At 49.7% G+C, this 17,975-nt stretch overlaps 1 protein-coding gene across 2 annotated transcripts in view; it reads left to right on the top strand.

Moving 5' to 3' along the window:
- ARPC3 (actin related protein 2/3 complex subunit 3) overlaps positions 1-17,507 on the top strand; it is a 133,273-nt gene extending 115,766 nt beyond the window's left edge. The window contains exons 1-7 of one of the 2 annotated variants that reach the window (XM_056107134.1): positions 6,031-6,160; positions 8,597-8,696; positions 12,383-12,459; positions 13,960-14,028; positions 15,809-15,935; positions 16,499-16,593; positions 17,241-17,501. In XM_056107134.1, the coding sequence (XP_055963109.1) occupies positions 6,155-6,160; positions 8,597-8,696; positions 12,383-12,459; positions 13,960-14,028; positions 15,809-15,935; positions 16,499-16,593; positions 17,241-17,303 (537 nt within the window). In that variant the 5' untranslated portion in view covers positions 6,031-6,154 and the 3' untranslated portion in view covers positions 17,304-17,501. Of the gene's footprint in view, positions 1-6,030; positions 6,161-8,595; positions 8,697-12,382; positions 12,460-13,959; positions 14,029-15,808; positions 15,936-16,498; positions 16,594-17,240 lie in introns of those variants that run through there. The other variant, XM_056107135.1, reaches the window with a different exon arrangement.
- Positions 17,508-17,975: the final 468 nt, after the last annotated feature.

The raw sequence follows: 17,975 nt of genomic DNA, 5'->3' as shown, positions 1-17,975 counted from the left end.
GCCTTGGGGGCTAGATTTGATGACTCACCTGGTAGGAGAGGCTGCCCTCAAGATGATCTCACAACACACACACAGACACACGTACATACACAAATGCACATACTCTCACACACACACCATCTCCAGTACACACTCAAATTTACTCTCTCCGATTAACACGTTCACACACGGGTGTGCACACTCTTCCACACACACAGCTTCTGCGCCATCACACTCAGGGAGGTGATGAAGACTGATCACGGTCATCAGTGCTGGGCTGCCCGGGCCAGTTCCTGCTGACCTGAACTAGCGGCTGTCTTCGTGAAGAATTCCGGGGAGTTCTCCAGTGAGTCCTCACCCAGTTTCTGAATCTTTTCAGTGTCCTACACTTGGGGGTTTTACAACCACGATTTCTTGGTAAGCAGCAAAACATGTTTGCTGTCTATGCGTTTCCGCAGTGAACCAAGTAATGAGTATGGGGGCAGTTGGGGAGGCTGCAGAATGTCTGGTTGCATCACAAAGAGAGGTCGGTGATGTCACCGAGCGCATCACAGCGAGGACAGGTCAGCTGTAGCCCTGCAGCAGGGCTTGCTCTCTGTGAGGCCCCCTCTGGGCTGCTGCTTCTCTCCCGCTTCCCACAAGTCCTGTCCACGTGGTGAACTCAAGGCCCTGGCGAGAGCAGGGATCAGCCACTTGAAAGAATGTGCTGCTAAAATGTTATTTTCCTTTTTTTTTTTGAATGTAGGTGTACTGCTATATATTCGGCCACTGATTAGCTGATTGAATTGGGCATGAACTCCTCCTTACTCTCTTTTTTTCATTTTTTATCATTGTCTTTATTGAATCACCGTGAGAGCAGTTACAAAGCTTTTGCGTCTAAGTCTCAGTCATACAATGAAACACCCGTACCTTCACCAGTGCCCATTCTCCACCACCAAAAACCCCAGTATACCGCCATCCCACACCCTCCCCCCTCCTGTGGGGCAGATGATTTCCACGTTACTCTCTCTCTACTTGGATCCCATTTAATAGTTCGACACCAGACCCACCTTTATTATTTGAGATTTTACACCAACACTCAGATTTGCTGAAAAGGCAACAGTAGACAATTTGTATTCTATTGTTGGTTATGGATAACATATGATGTCGCGCGGCTGCAGTAGGGCCATGTGATTTTGAAATCCTGAAATTTTAACACAAATCTGGAGGGATTTCTGCCAAAAGCCACTGGGTTTCGGGATTTGGTCCTGAGTGTCTGGGATCATGGCAATTGAGCAACTTTATCAGGAGCCAGAGAGGCCGTTCGTGGGCAATTACTTGGGGTCTTGTTGGAGTGGGGAGGACAGGACCATCTCTCCCCCTATCCCGCGAGGCCCAACAAATTTTGTCACTGCGGGCCCAAGCCTGACTGTCCAGTGGCCTCTGGAGGATGACGGCTTCCGAGCCGCCAAGAGGGAACAGGCGGAGGGACAACACCCTTTCTTCCCTGGGGTGACCCGGCGACAGTAAGGGACTGTGGGGTCCGGACGCACTTCTGCCAATAGCCCCTGGGTTTCGAGGTTTGTTTCTGAGTCTTTGGGATCATGGCCATTAATCAGCTTTATCAGGAGCCAGAGAGGCCATTCGTGGGCGATGACTTGGGGTCTCGTTGGGGTGGGGTGGACAGGCCCGGCCCCCACCCCCATCCCACAAGGCCCTGCGTGTCTCGTCATTGGGGGCGCAAACCTGACTGTCCAGTGACCTCTGAAGGATGGTGGCCACTGGGCCGCCAAGGGGAACAGGCCAAGGCACGAAACCTATTCCTACCTGGATTGGCCCAGCACTGGTAACCTACTGCACGGACCAGACGCATTTCTACCTAAAGCCACTGGGTTTTGAGATTTGTTTCTGAGTCTCTGGAATCATGGCCGTTAAGCAGTTCAATCAGGAACCAGAGAGGCCATGCCTCCAATTATATAGCTGAACTGGAGGTGTTTTGTGGGTGTGTTTCCCACATACCTAACTTTTGGCCGTTTACTTTCTTGGTAAACTTTGCCCCAAGTTTTTGGGGTCTGGCCAAAGGCACAGCAGCAATTTTGGGGTATCTGGAAGTGTGAAGGCGCCATCATGCTGCTGATGCACTCGCCTCACAGGTACAGATTGACCTGCTGGTGGCACCATACCCCTGTCCTTTTTTTTTTAAGTCCAGCAAAAATAGATTATTGTAAGAAATTTGGAGATTGGATATGAAGGGAGAGAAAGTGAAGAATATGGGTTCATGAGCAAACATGGGCTTCTCCAAAGTAGAAAAAAAGTTGGAAGAGAAATACTTGTTCAAGGGAGTACATGGGCTTCTCCAGAGTGAAAAAATCTGAAAGCGCCAGACTGAAAAAATCTGAAAGTTTGTTTTCATGGAAAAAAAAAAATCCCAAGCAATAATGAGTCTGTTATCCACAGCATGCCTGAATCTGATGTTGAGTTATTTTGGAATTGCTGCTGCTTAAAGCAATCTTTTAATAGCATCAGGGCTACAGACAATATAAAGGATGGTGTGTCCTTTGAATGCAAGATGCCCAGGTCCATTCCTGGCATCATCCGTCTGTACCATCCGTTAGGAGTGACTTCCAAGACCGGAGGTGGAACTCACCTTGTACACCCCAGGTACCACCCTGTGTGATCCCAAATCCCTCCTTTCCCTCAAAGTAAAATAATATGAATAGCGCCAAATACGATTGTGAGTATTGAGGAGGCATAGAACTAGTACTGCAGGGTGCTTGCCTTGCATGCATCCAGCTTGGGTTCCTTCCCCATTACTGCGTGTGGTCCCAGGAGCCCCTGAGGGTGATCGAGAGTGATCTCTGGCTAAGCAAGCTCTAGGCACAGCTAGGTGTACTCCTCCTCCCAAAAAAGATTTTGAAGGTGAAATTGCAATGAATGTAAGTAATTTTGTATATAACAAAGTAGCAATGATGGTCACAGCCGCTATTGGATTATTTTTATTGATTTTGGGGAGCAAAACGTATTGTAATATACAATTTTTTTCCAAAGGAAAAATACCTGGGAAAATTAAGTAAGATCATTATCTTACCTTTATCTTTTAGTTTTCCTACACTGAAAGTTATTTGCACAATTAAAAGTCTAAAAGTAACTGGTTTAAAGTGTGTGTATATAAGAAACAAGGCTAACATTTTATTCTTTTTAAGTAAAATCAGAATATTCAAATAACACTCCTGTTTTCCAGACAAAATTTGAAATACTCAGGGCAATTTGTTTTTGTTTTGTTTTGTTTTGCTTTTTGGGTCACACCCGACGATGCTCAGGGGTTGCTCTTGGTTCTCAGGAATTACCCTGACAATGCTTGGGGGAATGACTATATGGGATGCCTGTGATCAAACCCAGTGGGCTCTGTGCAAGGCAAACATCCAACTGGCCCCTCAGGGCAAATTTAAAAAAAAATTTATTTGACCCCTTAGCAATTTTTTTTTCTTTTTGGGTCCACCTGGCGATGCACAGGGGTTACTCCTGGCTCTGCACTCAGGAATTCCCCTGGCAGTGCTCAGGGGGCCATATGGGATGCTGGGAATCGAACCCGAGTTGGCTGCGTGCAAGGCAAATGCCCTACCCGCTGTGCTATTACTCCAGCCCCTTAGCCGAGAGTTTGAACAAATGAAAATGTTCAACCGTTCAGGGCAGGAATTGTCACTCTCTAAATTTTTGAGTAAGTTAATTTTCCTTTTTTCAGGTTCGATCCTCCACACCTCTCACCCCTGCCCCTAAGCCCTACTAAAAGTGTTCCTGAATGCAGAGCCAGATGAGTAAGCCCACACTGTTGGGTGTGGTCCAAAAAATGCAGGCAGTACGCCACTGGCCGAGCAAGTGAAAACAGAGATAGATAAATGGGACTATCTTAAACTAAGAAGCTTCTGCACCTCCAAAGAAACAGTGACCAAAATACAAAGACAGTCTACAGAATGGGAAAGGATATTCACCGAATACACATCTGACAAGGGGTTGATATCCAGGATATACAAAATACTGGTTAAACTCCACAAGAAGAAAACATCCAACCCCATCCAAAAATGGGGCAATGAAATGAACAGAAACTTTCTCAAAGAAGAAATCCGAATGGCAAAAAAGCACATGAGAAAATGCTCTACATCATTAATCATCAGGGAGATGCAGATCAAAACCACAATGAGATACCATCTCACACCTCAGAGACTGGCCCACATTCAAAAGAACAAAAGCAACCGATGCTGGCGTGGATGTGGCGAGAAAGGGACACTCCTTCACTGTTGGTGGGAATGTCCACTGGTTCAGCCCTTCTGGAAAACAGTATGGACGATTCTCAAAAAATTAGAAATTGAGCTCCCATTTGACCCAGCAATACCACTCCTGGGAATATATCCCAGAGAGGCAAAAATGTATAGTCGAAGTGACATCTGCACTTGTTTGTTCATTGCAGCCCTCTTTACAATAGCCAGAAACTGGAAGAAACCTGAATGCCCAAGAACAGATGACTGGTTAAAGAAACTTTGGTACATCTACACAATGGAGTACTATGTAGCTCTTAGAAAAGATGAAGTCATGAAATTTACATACAAGTGGTACAATATGGAAAGTATCATGCTAAGCGAAATGAGTCAGAAAGAGAGGGATAGACATAGAAAGATTGCATTCATCTGGGGGATATAAAGTAACAAAGTATGAGATTAATACCCAAGAATAGCTGAGATCAGCACCAGGAGGATTACTCCATAACTTAGAGGCCAGCCGGGTATCCTAGAGGAAAGGGCTATTCAGATAGAGAAGGGAGCACCAAATAAAGGATGTTTGGAGGATCCTCCCAGGAGGGGAGATGCATGTCGAAAGTAGACTATGGACTGAACATGTTTGCCACTCAATGCCTCTTTTGCAGACCACAACACCCAAAAGGAGAGAGAGAACACAGGGGATTGCCCTGCCACAGAGACGGGGGGATGGGGGGATGGGGGTGGGAGGGATATTATCCATGGTGGTGGAAAATGGGCACTGGTGGAGGGATGGGTATCTGATCATTGTATAATTGAAACCAAAGCACAAAAAATTGTAAATCTACAACTTTAAAAAAAATAAAATAAAATAAAGGGGAAAAAAAAAAAAAAAAAAAAAAAAAAAAAAAAAAAAAAAATGCAGGCAGTGTTTAAAAACAAAATGATTTTGTAGTCTTTGAGCTTTTTAACTTTTATATCCTTGAATAATTAACGCACACAAAGGTTCAGCAGACTTAATTCTTTCTCTTTAAACTTCTTGCCATCTCAATTATCTTATTTTCATTCAGTTCATTTGGCTTGGAGGTTTAGGCAATTGACAGATACTTTGCTCAGACCCGTTGTAAGCCAGGCCCAGTAAAAGCCAAGTGAAATTTTACATTGAAATTTTATTAGTGCTTCTAGAGAAGGTGCTAAGTAGCATTTGACATGCTCTCCTCATTAAATCAAAACAGGCTCACATGCCGTTTGGTTCTTTATCAACAAACTGATAGAAATGACGCCCTTATAAGGGGGCCGGAGGGATAATAGGGAGGGAAAGGTGCCTGCCCTGCGCGGGCTGACCTGGTTTCAATCCCCAGCATCCTACATATAGGATATAGGACCATATAGGACCATAGTCCCCCGGGCACTGCTAGTAGTAACCCCTGAGCACCACTGGGTGTGTGATCCCCGCCCCCCACTCAAAAAAATAAAAGAGTAAAGCCCTTTATAGAAAACCTGTAACTTGGGGCAGAGAGACAGTGCGGCGGGTAAGGGGCTTGCTTAGCACGTGGAGGGTGTGGGCCAGTGCCCAGGACCCTGTTATGGTCCCCCGAACTGGGCACCGTCGTCGGGTGTGGCCCCCAAAACCAACAAGGTGCTCTGAAAGGCGGGGAAAGTGCTCAGGAGCCCCGGGTGCCCTGCCGGGTCCCACCGAGCGGCCCATAGGCCGAAGCAAAGGGAAGAGACACGGTCACCCGCGACACCCAGCGCCGCCTACCCGATGCGCCCCCGCTTCGGGCTCGGGCGCTCCCGGCGCTTCCGGGGGCCCGCGCAGCCGCAGTAGCAGCAGCCCGGCGCCGGAGGCCCGCCCCTTCCGGGCTACTTCCGCCTGCCCCGCCCGGGCCGCCAGACCGGAAGCGCTCGGACCCCGTCGTCGGAGCTGAGAGCCGGGTGCCGCCGAGATGCCGGTGAGGGGGTCCCTGCCGAGCTGTGAGGGGTCGGGGCGGGGAAGCGGCGAGAGCTCGGAGAGGAGCGGCCGGGGGATCGCGTGGACGCGGGGGGTCCGGGGAAGGGAAGAAGGGGAGGCGGCGGCGCGGCCCCTGGCGGCCCGGGGGCGACCCGGAGGACCCCGAGCCCGGCAGGGTGGGCCCGAGGTCGGGCCGTGCGGGGTCCTCCTAGCGCCGCGCCCTCCGGTCTGGCCTCCGTTCCCGATCGATTCTGCCACTTCCTTTTTTTTTTTTTCTTTCCCCATTTTCTTGGGGGGTGGGGATGGGGGCTGCATCCGGCGGTGCTCAGGCCTCCCCCAGGCTCTGCACGCAGGGGTCACCCCAGCCGTGCTCGGGGATCGAACCCGGCACCAGGGAAACGCCCTCTCCGCCGCACCCCCTCTCCAGCCCCAGCCCCAGCCCCAGCCCTGCCACTGCCGACCTCTGCTCAAAGCCTCGCGACCGCCGCCAAGCCTGGTGCTGACCTTTAAAAGTCGTTTTTGGTGTTTGGTTGGTCGGTTTTGGGCCTCCCCGGGCCGTGCTCAGGGCCCAGGGGTTACTCCTGGTGATGCTCGGGCAGCCCTCTGCGATGCTGGGGGTCGGACCTGGCTTGCCGTGTTCCGGGCAAGCAGCCTGTCGCTCTGGCTCTAAAGTTTGTGTTTAATATGAAGTTCTTTTAAATGTTGCCTTGACTTAACATAATTTCGTTGGATTCCTGTTGTTTTGGGCTGCCCCTGGCTGTGCTGTGCTCGGGGCTTATTCCTGGCTGTGCACTCAAGGATCACACCTGGCTGGACTGATAGGAGCTGGTGCTGGGGAGGAATTGGGGGGCCATGTGCAAAGCCAGCGCCTTACCCCCCGTACCCCCTCTCCGGCCCCTAATTTCAAATTCGTAGAAATTTTTTTTCCTGGTGCTTTCGGTTTATTTATTTATTTTGCTTTTTGGGTCACACCCGGCAATGCACAGGGGTTACTCCTGGCTCTGCACTCAGGAATTACTCCTGGTGGTGCTCAGGGGACCATATGGGATGCTGGGAATCGAACTTGGGAATCGAGGCAAACGCCCTACCCGCTGTGCTATTGCTCCAGCCCCGGTTTATTTTTTTTCCCCCCCAGACTTTTTGCAATTTTAGTAGCTGCTCTAGGCACAACCAGCTTGCCTTGTAGTTCCTCAAAATTCACAATGACGATCATCCTGTTGTTCGTCGATTGCCTCAAGCAGGCACCAGTAACGTCTCCTTCTTCCTAGCCCTGAGATTTTATTTTATTTTATTTTTTTGTTTTTGTTTTTGTTTTTTGGGTCACACCCAGCGATGCACAGGGATTACTCCTGGCAGTGCTCAGGGGACCATATGGGATGCTGGGAATCGAACCTGGGTTGTCCACAGGCAAGGCAAACGCCCCACCCTCTGTGCTATCTGCTCCAGCCCCAGCCCTGAGATTTTAAAAGAGCCATATTCAGTGCTCTTTCAGGGCTAGGAGAATGAGACCTATCATTGTTACTGGTATTTGGCATATTAAGTACAACACAATACAGGAAGTTTGCCAGACTGTGCCCTGCGGGCAGGACACTTTCGGTAGCCTGCTGGGTTCTCCAAAGTAAAAACGAAATAATAAGAAGTAATGCAGCCTAGGCCGCGCGCTTCCGGGAGCTGGGTCTTACAGTCTCTGGGTCTTGGCCGTTGATGGGACCTCCTGGCGCCTGCAGCAGCTGGTGGGTGTAATGCCTATCTACTGGAAGATGGGGGATCTGGGTGGAGAAGGCTCAGTCCCTATCCGAGCAGGCTTGGAGATCTCAGCCCCAGGACCCGCATGCCTGGGTTCTTCTGCTGGTTCCTTCATGCATGAGGCTTGTCCGGACATGTGGAGAGTGGTCTCAGCATGGCTGTGGCTGGTTCTGGAGGTCTTCGGCTGCTGGGGCTCTGCTCGGGGCAGGGAGGGAAACTCAACCCGCCCCCCTCCAAGGGGCCCTGGTGAGGATAGCCAGGTGCCGGGGCAGGAGACTGCCTCAAAATAATAATAATAATTATTATTATTATTGTTATTAGTTTTGGGGGGGTCTTGGGCCAAGGCCTCCCTGATGCAAAGCGTGCACGCAGCCCATTGAGCTCTTTGTCCAGGCCGACTTTCATTTTTCATTATTTTCTTTTAATATACGTGGGGCACTGGGAACAACTCTTGGTGACACTCCACCTGACCATGTTCGCTTGAAGATTCAATGTTGGGAGTCCAGGGCGCCACTGCAGGCCTCGTTTGGAGGTGCTTGAGTGAGTGCGGGATGGGGCCCTGGGCTGTCTCCCAGGCCAGTTTCTTGGCCTGGTCAGGCGCCGCTGCTGTCACCCCTTGTGCCACCCACCCTGGGTGTCCTGTTTCCCTTTGCTGTCCTGCTGCAGTACTCATGCCCGCTCCCCCCCACAGGCCTACCACTCCTCCCTCATGGACCCCGACACCAAGCTCATCGGGAACATGGCCCTGCTGCCCATCAGAAGCCAGTTCAAGGGACCTGCCCCGCGGGAGAGTAAGTGGGAAGCCCTTTCTGTGACCTCGGGGCTGCGGGGAAGTCGGCCTGGGACATGCAGGGCCGGGGTGTTTGTGGCTCAGTCCTTGGTTTCAGGGTACTCTTGTGTTTTCTGTCTCTTTGAGGAGGTGCTGCCAGGACTGTCAGGGTTCGGGGATACGTGTTGCATTTAATAGGAAGCTTGGAGCCAGGGGGATGACTCAGAGGGCCTGGGCTGCCCCTGAGCACTGTGCCGGTGGGAGCCCTAGGGCACTGCTGGGCCTGGGGAAAGGAGCGACAACACCAAAATTGGGCACTTCCGGCCGCTGATTTCCCCCGTGTACTCTGTTGGGAGGAGGGATGTGGTTAGTTCTCACCACTCGCACTGTCAGTTCTTTCAGACCAGTGAGCTGCTGTTGCTGTCGAATGCCCTTTCTGGGAAGAAAAGCTTTAACCTCTTCCCCATCTGAATCTATTTTTATTCTTCATTTTTAAAAAAATTTTTTGGCCATCTGAAAAACCAAATTCAGGGTTTACGTGTACCAAGTACTCTGCCAGTGAGTTACAAAGCAGGTTCCTCAACCCCCTTTTTTTGTTTTGGGGCCATATCTGGCAGTGCTCAGGGCTCACTCCTGGCTCTGTGCTCAGGGCTCACTCCTGGCTCTGTGCTCAGGCCTGACTCCCGGCTCTGTGCTCAGGGCTCACTCCTGGCTCTGTGCTCAGGCCTGACTCCCGGCTCTGTGCTCAGGGCTCACTCCCGGCTCTGTGCTCAGGGCTCACTCCCGGCTCTGTGCTCAGGCCTGACTCCCAGCTCTGTGCTCAGGGCTCACTCCTGGCTCTGTGCTCAGAGCTCACTCCTGGCTCTGTGCTCAGGGCTCACTCCTGGCTCTGTGCTCAGGGCTCACTCCTGGCTCTGTGCTCAGGGCTCACTCCTGGGTCTTTGCTCAGGACTCACTACTGGCACTGTGCTCAGGGCTCACTCCTGGCTCTGTGCTCAGGGCTCACTCCTGTCATTCCTGGGTCTGTGCTTAGGGCTCACTCCTGGCTCTGTGCTCAGGGATCACTTGTGACTCTGTGCTCAGGGATCTGTGACAGTGCTCAGGACCATATGTTGTGCTGGGGATAGAACCCATTGTACTATCTTTCGGCCCCAAACAGACTTTATTTATCTGTTCATCCGTCAGCATCTTCCTTTTCAGCAGTGCTTTGGTTTTAATGATCTCTCTGGGCACACGTGGCAGTGCTGAGGAGCTCTGCCCAGCGTGAGTGCGGGTTGCTCCCAGCACCACTCAGGAGGATCGTGAGGTGTCACAGAAACTGGTCTCCGGAAAAGGAGCCACTACCCCACTGAGCTGTTTCTCCAGCCCAGTACTTGGATTTTATTCATTTATTTTTCACTTGGGCCGTGCAGTGGGGTGCGGGTGTCTACACGTCCTTGCTCAGGGATCCCTCCCAGCAGGGCTTGCTGGGGTTGCGGGGCTCATAACTCCGTGGGCCATGTTCGAGGCAAGTGCCCTCCCTGCTGTCCCATCTCTCTGGCCCCTCCTCTGGTCTCGTCGCCTCTGTGTCGTCTCTCCCCCAGGCCCCCTTCATTACATTCAGAACTGGTTGTTTTTTGTAAATGCTGTAGAATCCTCTGAGGTTTGCTTTGTGCAGGTACAAAAATAGATTGCAGGGGGCTGGAGTGATAGCACAGCGGGTAGGGCGTTTGCCTTGCACGCGGCCGACCCGTGTTCGAATCCCAGCATCCCATATGGTCCCCTGAGCACCGCCAGGAGTAATTCCTGAGTGCAAAGCCAGAAGTAACCCCTGAGCACTGCCGGTGTGACCCAAAAAGCAACAACAACAGAAAAAAAAAATATATAGATTGCATAGAGTACAGGTTTTGTGCAAGGCTTCTGTTAAAATTTGTTTAACGGGGGCATGAATAGAACCAGCATGGCTGAATTATAGAATATTGAAATACAGAATTCCTGTGCATTTCCGCTGCATGAGAAGGATAGTGTCTCTGCGTGTTGCTGAAGCCAGCTGTCGGACATTAAGACCCTGGGATTTTGACCTTTTTTAAAATAAAAAAAAAAAAGGACTAAAAAATTTGTGTAATGAGATCTGTCTTTGTCACAAGGGTATTTCTGGCTTTTCTCAGTTTCTAGCTGCCTGGAACAGCTTGTACAAGTGTATTTTAAGTCTTAGTATTCATAAAAAGACATATGTGAACCCCAGTATGTCCCTGAAAGAGCATTGAGAGTTTCATTCTCTCAAACGACAGTATATGAATTCAAACAAAATTGAATTATTTCTCTTTTTGTGGTTTTTGTTTTGGATACTCAGGGGCTGTTCCCGACACGGCGTGGAAGTGACCCCTGGCTGTACTTGGGGGACTGTTTGGTGCCTCGGATCCAGCTGGGTTCAGCAGCTGGCAAGGCATTCTGACCCCCATACGGTCTCTCCGGCTTCTTCTTGTGTCTAAAGAGTTTTATTTAGCGACCAGAGAGATTGTACAGCAGTTAAGGCACTTGATTTACATATGGCTCTCACCACAAGCCTCGGTGGCATCCTGGTGCCCATAGCGTGACCCCTGGGGAGTGGCCACTGAGCATCACTGGGTGTAATACCTCCCCCCTACCCCCCAATTTTTTTTATTGAAATTACTCTTACGTCCTAGTCTGTATTTAGAGAGATTATGTCTGGAAAGATGGTCCCCAAATAAGAGTTATTTCTGGGAAGTAAGATGTGGCATCACAGCACTTTTTTGCGTAGTATTGACTAATTTTTCTAATGGGTATGTATAGTTCTTTAAAAAAGACACGGGCTGGAGCAATAGCACAGCTTTTGCCTTTTATGCTGCTGACCCAAGTTCAATCCCCGGCATCCCATATGGTCCCCCAAGCACTGCCAGGAGTGATTCCTGACGCAGAGCCAAGAGTAATCCCTGAGCATTGGAGGGTGTAACCCAAAAAGCAAAAAAATAATCAAAAATAAAACCAAAGACATAAGGATGAATAAGAGTAATGCTTATATTTTTGGTTTGGAGGCCACACCTGGTTGTGCTCAGGGACTACTCCTGGCACAGTGCTTAGGGATGTCTCCTAGCAGAGCTTGAGGGGACCATGTGGTGCCGGGGATCGAACCCAGGCCTCCTCCATGGAAAGCACATGCTCCAGCCCTTGAATCTCCCTGTCCCCTTAAAACACTTATTTTTATAGAAATCATCTCTAATACTTTATATTTCAGTAGCTTCATTTTACTGAACTCCAAACTTGACCTTTGTGCTTGGTGTTTAGTGTTGTGTTTTGTTGTTCGGGGTGGAGGAGGAGGGCGTTTGGCCACACCCAGCGGTGCTCAGGGGTCACTCCTGGCAGTGCTTAAGGCCTCATATGGGATGCTGGGGGTCGAACCTGGGTCGGCTGCGTGCAAGGCAAATGCCCTCCCCGCTGTGCTATCCTCTGGCCCTGTTATGTTTTTTTTTTTCTTTTTGGGTCACACCCGGCGATGCTCAGAGGTTACTCCTGGCTCATGCACTCAGGAATTGCTCCTGGCGGTTCTCAGGGGACCATATGGGGTGCTGGGAATCGAACCTGTGTCGGCCATGTTGGCTGCGTGCAAGGCAAACGCCCTACCTGCTGTGCTATCGCTCCAGCCCCTGGCCCTGTTATGTTTTGAGCCTGACAGATGTTCTCTGCTCTCCTTCCTTCTGTCCTGCTTAGCAAAGGATACAGATATCGTGGATGAAGCCATCTACTACTTCAAGGCCAATGTCTTCTTCAAAAACTATGAAATTAAGGTAAAGTATAGAGCTTATATATATTCCCCATATATATAAGCTTGAGGGGGTCACACCCAGCAGTGCTCAGGGCTTACTTGTAGTTCTGGGCTCAGGGATCACTCCCGGCGGGGCTCAGGGGACCATATGAGGTACTGGCCCAAATCCTGATAGGTCACATGCAGGACGAGCCCCTTACCCACTGGAGTGTTTCTCTGGCCCCGGTGCTCATTAATACTTAACTTAGCTTTCTGAGAAGGACAATTTCTATTACACAGTGAGGCTTGTTATGAGGATTAAGTAAAATAAAATGAGATGGCCTTATTTAAAATTTTCAGAGCGCTGTGCACATTATTGACACACACACACACACACACACACTTTTGTGTTCTGGTTCTGAGATGGAGTAGTAACTCCAGTGACCTTGGCCATTCTTTTATCTTCCTTCCCTCTGCTCTTTGTTCTTTTGAGGAATGAGGTGGTGTGTGTGTGTGTGTGTGTGTGTGTGTGTGTGTGTGTGTGTGTTGGGGAAGGGTAGTAAGGAGAGGGGATAGGGAAAAATAAAATTTTCTGAGCTCCTTCGGCAGGTTATATAATTAGTTTCAATACTTTTTTTTTTTTTTTAGTAATATTCCAGACTATAGAACTTCAACCTCTCCTTGCCAAACTTTGATCTTTTGGAATCGATAATGTGAAAATTAGACTCTTGGTCTAAAAACTCCAGTGCAGACATGTTTTACTATTAAAAATATTTTCCGAGTCTCATGCATGGTCTCAGTGTCTTATTTGTAAGAGGCATAAATCAATATAATGTTGCCGCATTTCATTCTCTCACTTGACTAACTTCTGATTGCAGCGTCTATGTCTATGTCTAAGTCTAAGTCTGTGTCTGTTTGTCCTGGGAGATGGGCCCGTTTGTGGCCGTTCCGGTGCCTTGGCTCCGCTACCTTCAGGTCAGGGCTGGGGGGAGCTTCCGAGCCGCTCCTCAACAAGGCGCATGAGAGGGTGTCGCTTTCCGCCTGGAACAGAGCGAGGGCGCACAGAAGCATCGCATCGCCGGCCAGGTGGCGCGCGCCAGGCTCTGTGCACTTTCCTGCCTACGCAGTTGAGGGGCCTGGCCCAGAGCCTAGAAAACTGGGTTGGAGGGAAGCAGAGGGAGAGAGGAACAGCCGCGCGGCTCCTGGTGGGATCCAGTGAGGGCTCGGGAAAGCTGCTCATTGGCGAATGGAATTTTTTAAAAATGTTGAGCCCCACCAACATTGCTGGGCGTCGCTCCCAGCAGCACAGCATGCTGGGGTAACGTGTGGTCCTAGGGATGGGATCTGGGCCCCCCACATAGGAAGCAGGCCTTGCAGCTTGTTGAGTTGTTTCCCCATCCCAAGCAGGGGAGCTATTGAGTCTGCAGTTGTTGTTTGGCCACAGTTTTCATTTGCTAATAGAGGACAGAGTGAATTATGCATAGAATTATTCTTTTGTTCCGGACTGTTTTTAAGTTTTAACTTTTTTTTTCCTCACCCACAGAATGAAGCTGACCGAACCTTGATATATATCACTCTCTACATTTCTGAGTGTCTGAAGAAACTCCAGAAGGTAATTAAGCTTGGCTGATCAAGTATCCAGAAAACATTTTACTGATGAGTATTTATCCTTTTTTGGGGGGGTTTGGTTGTTGTTTTTGTGCCACACCCAGCAGTGCTCAGGGTTCACGCCGGCCTCCTGTGCTCCCGGATCACTCTTGGTGGGGCTCATAGAACCATACGGAGTATTGGGGATTAAACCTAACTTGGCCACATACAGACGAGCACTGTCTCTGATTCACTATCCCTCTGGCCTCAGTATTTATCCTTTTAACCACTTGGATTTGCTGAGACTTGTTTGGTGATTTGTTTGTTTTTTGCCTTTTTTTTTTTTTTTTTTTGGTTTTTGGGTCATACCCGGCGATGCTCAGGGGTTTCTACTGGCTTTGCCCTCAAAAATTACTCCTAGAAGTGTTTGAGGGATCCTATGGGATGCTGGGAATCAAACCTGGGTCGGCCTCGGTCAAGCCAAACGCCCTCCCCACTGTGCTATTCCTCCATCCCCTTGCTGAGACTTTTTTTTTTCTTTTTGGGTCACACCCAGCAATGCTCAGGAGTTATTTCTGGCTCTGCACTCAGGAGTTACTCCTGGCGGTGCTTGGGGGACCATATGAGATGCCGGGGATCGAACCCAGGTCGGCTGCATGCAAGGCAAACACCCTACCCGCTGTGCTACCACTTCGGCCCCTCGCTGAGACTTTTTGGACGAACAGAAAATACTTCCTCTGACTGGGAGCATGAAATTAAAAGGAACTCTCTAGATTAAACTCATGGGAAGTTAAGAGTAGTATTTTAAGATCTTAAGTATATTTTCCCAAGACAGAAATACTGGCCAAGAAAAATTGGAAGGGGCCAGAAAGAGAGTACAAGAAGGTAGGGGGCTTGCCTTGCATGAAGCATCTACGGTTCAGCAAGGTGTGCCGACACTGCATAAGCGCCCTGAGCACTGCCAGGAGTGCTCCGTGAGCACAGAGCCAAGGGTAAGCCCGGAGTACTGCTGGAAAAAATAAAGGGTGCTCATGTTTTATTGGAAAAAAATTAAAATCAACATCTTTATTTTCTTCAAACTGTTGCTGAAATCTCTCATCTACTCTGGCTGTGAGTGTTGGCAGCTGCTCACAGAGGTGTTAGCTGCGCCTCCCAGAGGAAATGATTGCGTTTTTCTGAGACACGGAGAGTTGCAGATGGTTTGAAGTTTTGTTTTATGCATTACTGCTTCAGGAGTGCATACTCTGGTGGAGAGTGAGCTGTTGGAAAGGCTGTGCCTGAAATCCTGTCATTCACATACTGTAAATCATGGTGCCTCAAATAAAATCGGCTTTCTAAAAATGTGGTTTCTAGGTCCATTACTGGATTTAGTTATGACTAGAAAATTGATATTTTACTGTTCTATAACTGATTCATTTCATAGAAGTGTATATATATTTTTTATTCATTAAAGCTTTCTGGGAATGATCTATAGGCTTCAGATGGCAGAGTCAAAACACATGGAAAACCCCAGTGAAAGCTGTGTTAACTGAAAAATTATTAATTGGGGTGTCAGAGTGATAGCACAGAGGGTATGGCATTTACCTTGCACTTGGCCAACCTGGGTTCAATCCCCAGCACCCCATATGGTCCCCTGAGCTCTGCCTAGAGTAATTCCTGGATGTAGAGCAGGAGTAATCTCTGAACATCGCTGGGAGTGGGCCCTTCTCTCCTCTCCCCAGTTATAAGTCAGTTATTAAGTAGTATTTCAGTATAAAATAGGAATATGTATTATTATTTTTTAATTACTTGTCTATTTATTTCAGTGCAATTCCAAAAGCCAGGGTGAGAAGGAAATGTATACCCTGGGAATCACTAACTTCCCCATTCCTGGAGAGCCTGGTTTCCCGCTGAACGCAATTTATGCCAAACCAGCCAACAAACAAGAAGACGGTAAGGATGGCGTTTCCCCCTCTGCAGCCCCGTGTTTGCTCCATGTGATGTGCTTGCCGTGACTGGCGCCCACACTGAGAATGGAGTCTCTGCGGGCACAGTATTCCTTCGTTTCCACAATAGACTCCTGGGGCGGGGTCACGTATGGGCCCCGAATGAACCTAGTGACAAAGACAGCTGCAGAGTCCTGTTTGTAATCTACACACACACACACACACCCCCTCACACCCTCTGTCCTGCTCCCCGCAGTCAGACACACACACACACACTCACACACACTGCTCTTCCTGCAGCCACACACACACACACACACACACACACACACACACACACTGCAGGGTCCTGTTTGTAATCTACACACACACACCCTCACACCCTCTGTCCTGCTCCCGCAGCCAGACACACACACACACACACACACACAACCACTACCACTACCACTACCACCCACCCCACACCTCCTACCCCCAACCCCCACTTGTCCTGCTCCCCGTAGCCCCCTCACTCGGGATGCATCTGTCTGTACAGTCTGTTGGCCATTAGCCAGCTTCTTTCTCCTTCAGAGGTGATGCGGGCCTACCTGCAGCAGCTGAGGCAGGAGACGGGCCTGAGACTCTGTGAGAAAGTGTTTGACCCTCAGAACGATAAGCCCAGTAAGGTAAGTCTCTCTCTCCTTTGGTGGCTGAGTGACACCTTTCCCCCGTGACTGCCATGAAGATGCGTGCCCAAGGGTCCCGGTGCTGTTCTTCATTCCCGCTCTGGGCGTCTCTGAGCTGTGTGCTGGCCGCCTGTGCGGCTCCCCATGGCGAATTGCACGCTACACATTTGGGTGCGTGCAAGACAGACGCTGTCCCCGCTGGGCCATCGCTCTGGCCCCTAAAGACAGGTTTTTTTTTTTTTTAACTGAGATGTCTTGAATGCATCATATTCATTATGTCGGGTGACCCAGGAATTCCTCAAACAAAAGACAGTTTGACACCTGCTTTGAAATTAGTCATGTAGTAGTTGCCAGCCTAATATAAAATTTTGTTATTTAGGTTATTTTGTTTGTTTGTTGGAGGGGGCACAGCTGGCAGTGCTAAGGGCTTACTCCTAGCTTGGGGATCACGCCCTGCGGGGCTCAGGAGATCACAGGGGATACTGGGGATCGAACCCAGGTTAGCTGTGCGCAAGGCAAGTTGCCCTTCCTGCTGCTGTGAATGGGCTCCAGCCCCTACAGACTTGTCTCGAGTCTTGTCCTGGTGTCACCGGGGCATGCACTGGGATTAGGCCAGCACCGTTCATTGTTCTTTTCCCTCTTGTCAGTGGTGGACTTGCTTCGTGAAGAGACAGTTCATGAACAAGAGTCTTTCCGGGCCCGGCCAGTGACAGGAACGTCGGCACACTGTCTCCACAGCCTTGGGCAGCGTTTTCCAGCAAGATGTACACAGTTCTTTGCCTTGATTTCATAAAGTTTTATACAGAAAGGAGCATGTCTTTACTTGAAAATCTCTTTACCAGAATTGGGGTGTGGGGGGGAGAACGTTCTAATTACGAAGAGTGATCCGAAATGTTCTGCATTATTAAGCTGGTGCTTAATAAATGACAATAAAGAGCTCTCTAGTATTGTGTCGGGAAAAAATTGTTGTCTTTGACACACAGAAAAATCTTGTGATTGCTCCTCACACGTCATTATTATGTGTTGTCCCCTGTTGTCTCCTCCCTGTCCCCTGTGTTGCTGTCATTGTGACTGCACACTTGGTCGCTTCCATGACTGGTTGTGCTCATGGTCGAACACTCCCACCAGGGTTCCCAGGTGGTGCTCAGCCTGCGGGTGGCACGGGCCTCTGGCTGCGGCCCGGGACTCTGCTGCTGCGCTGTCCCCGGGGCTGGAGGATACAGATAGTAGAAGGGTAATGGCCGGCCCCCGTTCGATCCCTGCTACCACATGGTTTCCCCAAGCCATGGAGCCTGGAGCAGCTTCCAGCACTGCCGCTGGTGTAAGACCCATAACAGGGGCCGGAGCGATAGTACAGTGGGTAGGGCAATCTGCCTGGCACA

This window comes from Sorex fumeus, unplaced genomic scaffold (assembly GCF_029834395.1).
Source record: "Sorex fumeus unplaced genomic scaffold, SorFum_2.1 ptg000155l, whole genome shotgun sequence".
Classification (NCBI taxonomy): domain Eukaryota; kingdom Metazoa; phylum Chordata; class Mammalia; order Eulipotyphla; family Soricidae; genus Sorex; species Sorex fumeus.
This window is presented reverse-complemented; position numbering and strand designations above follow the sequence as displayed.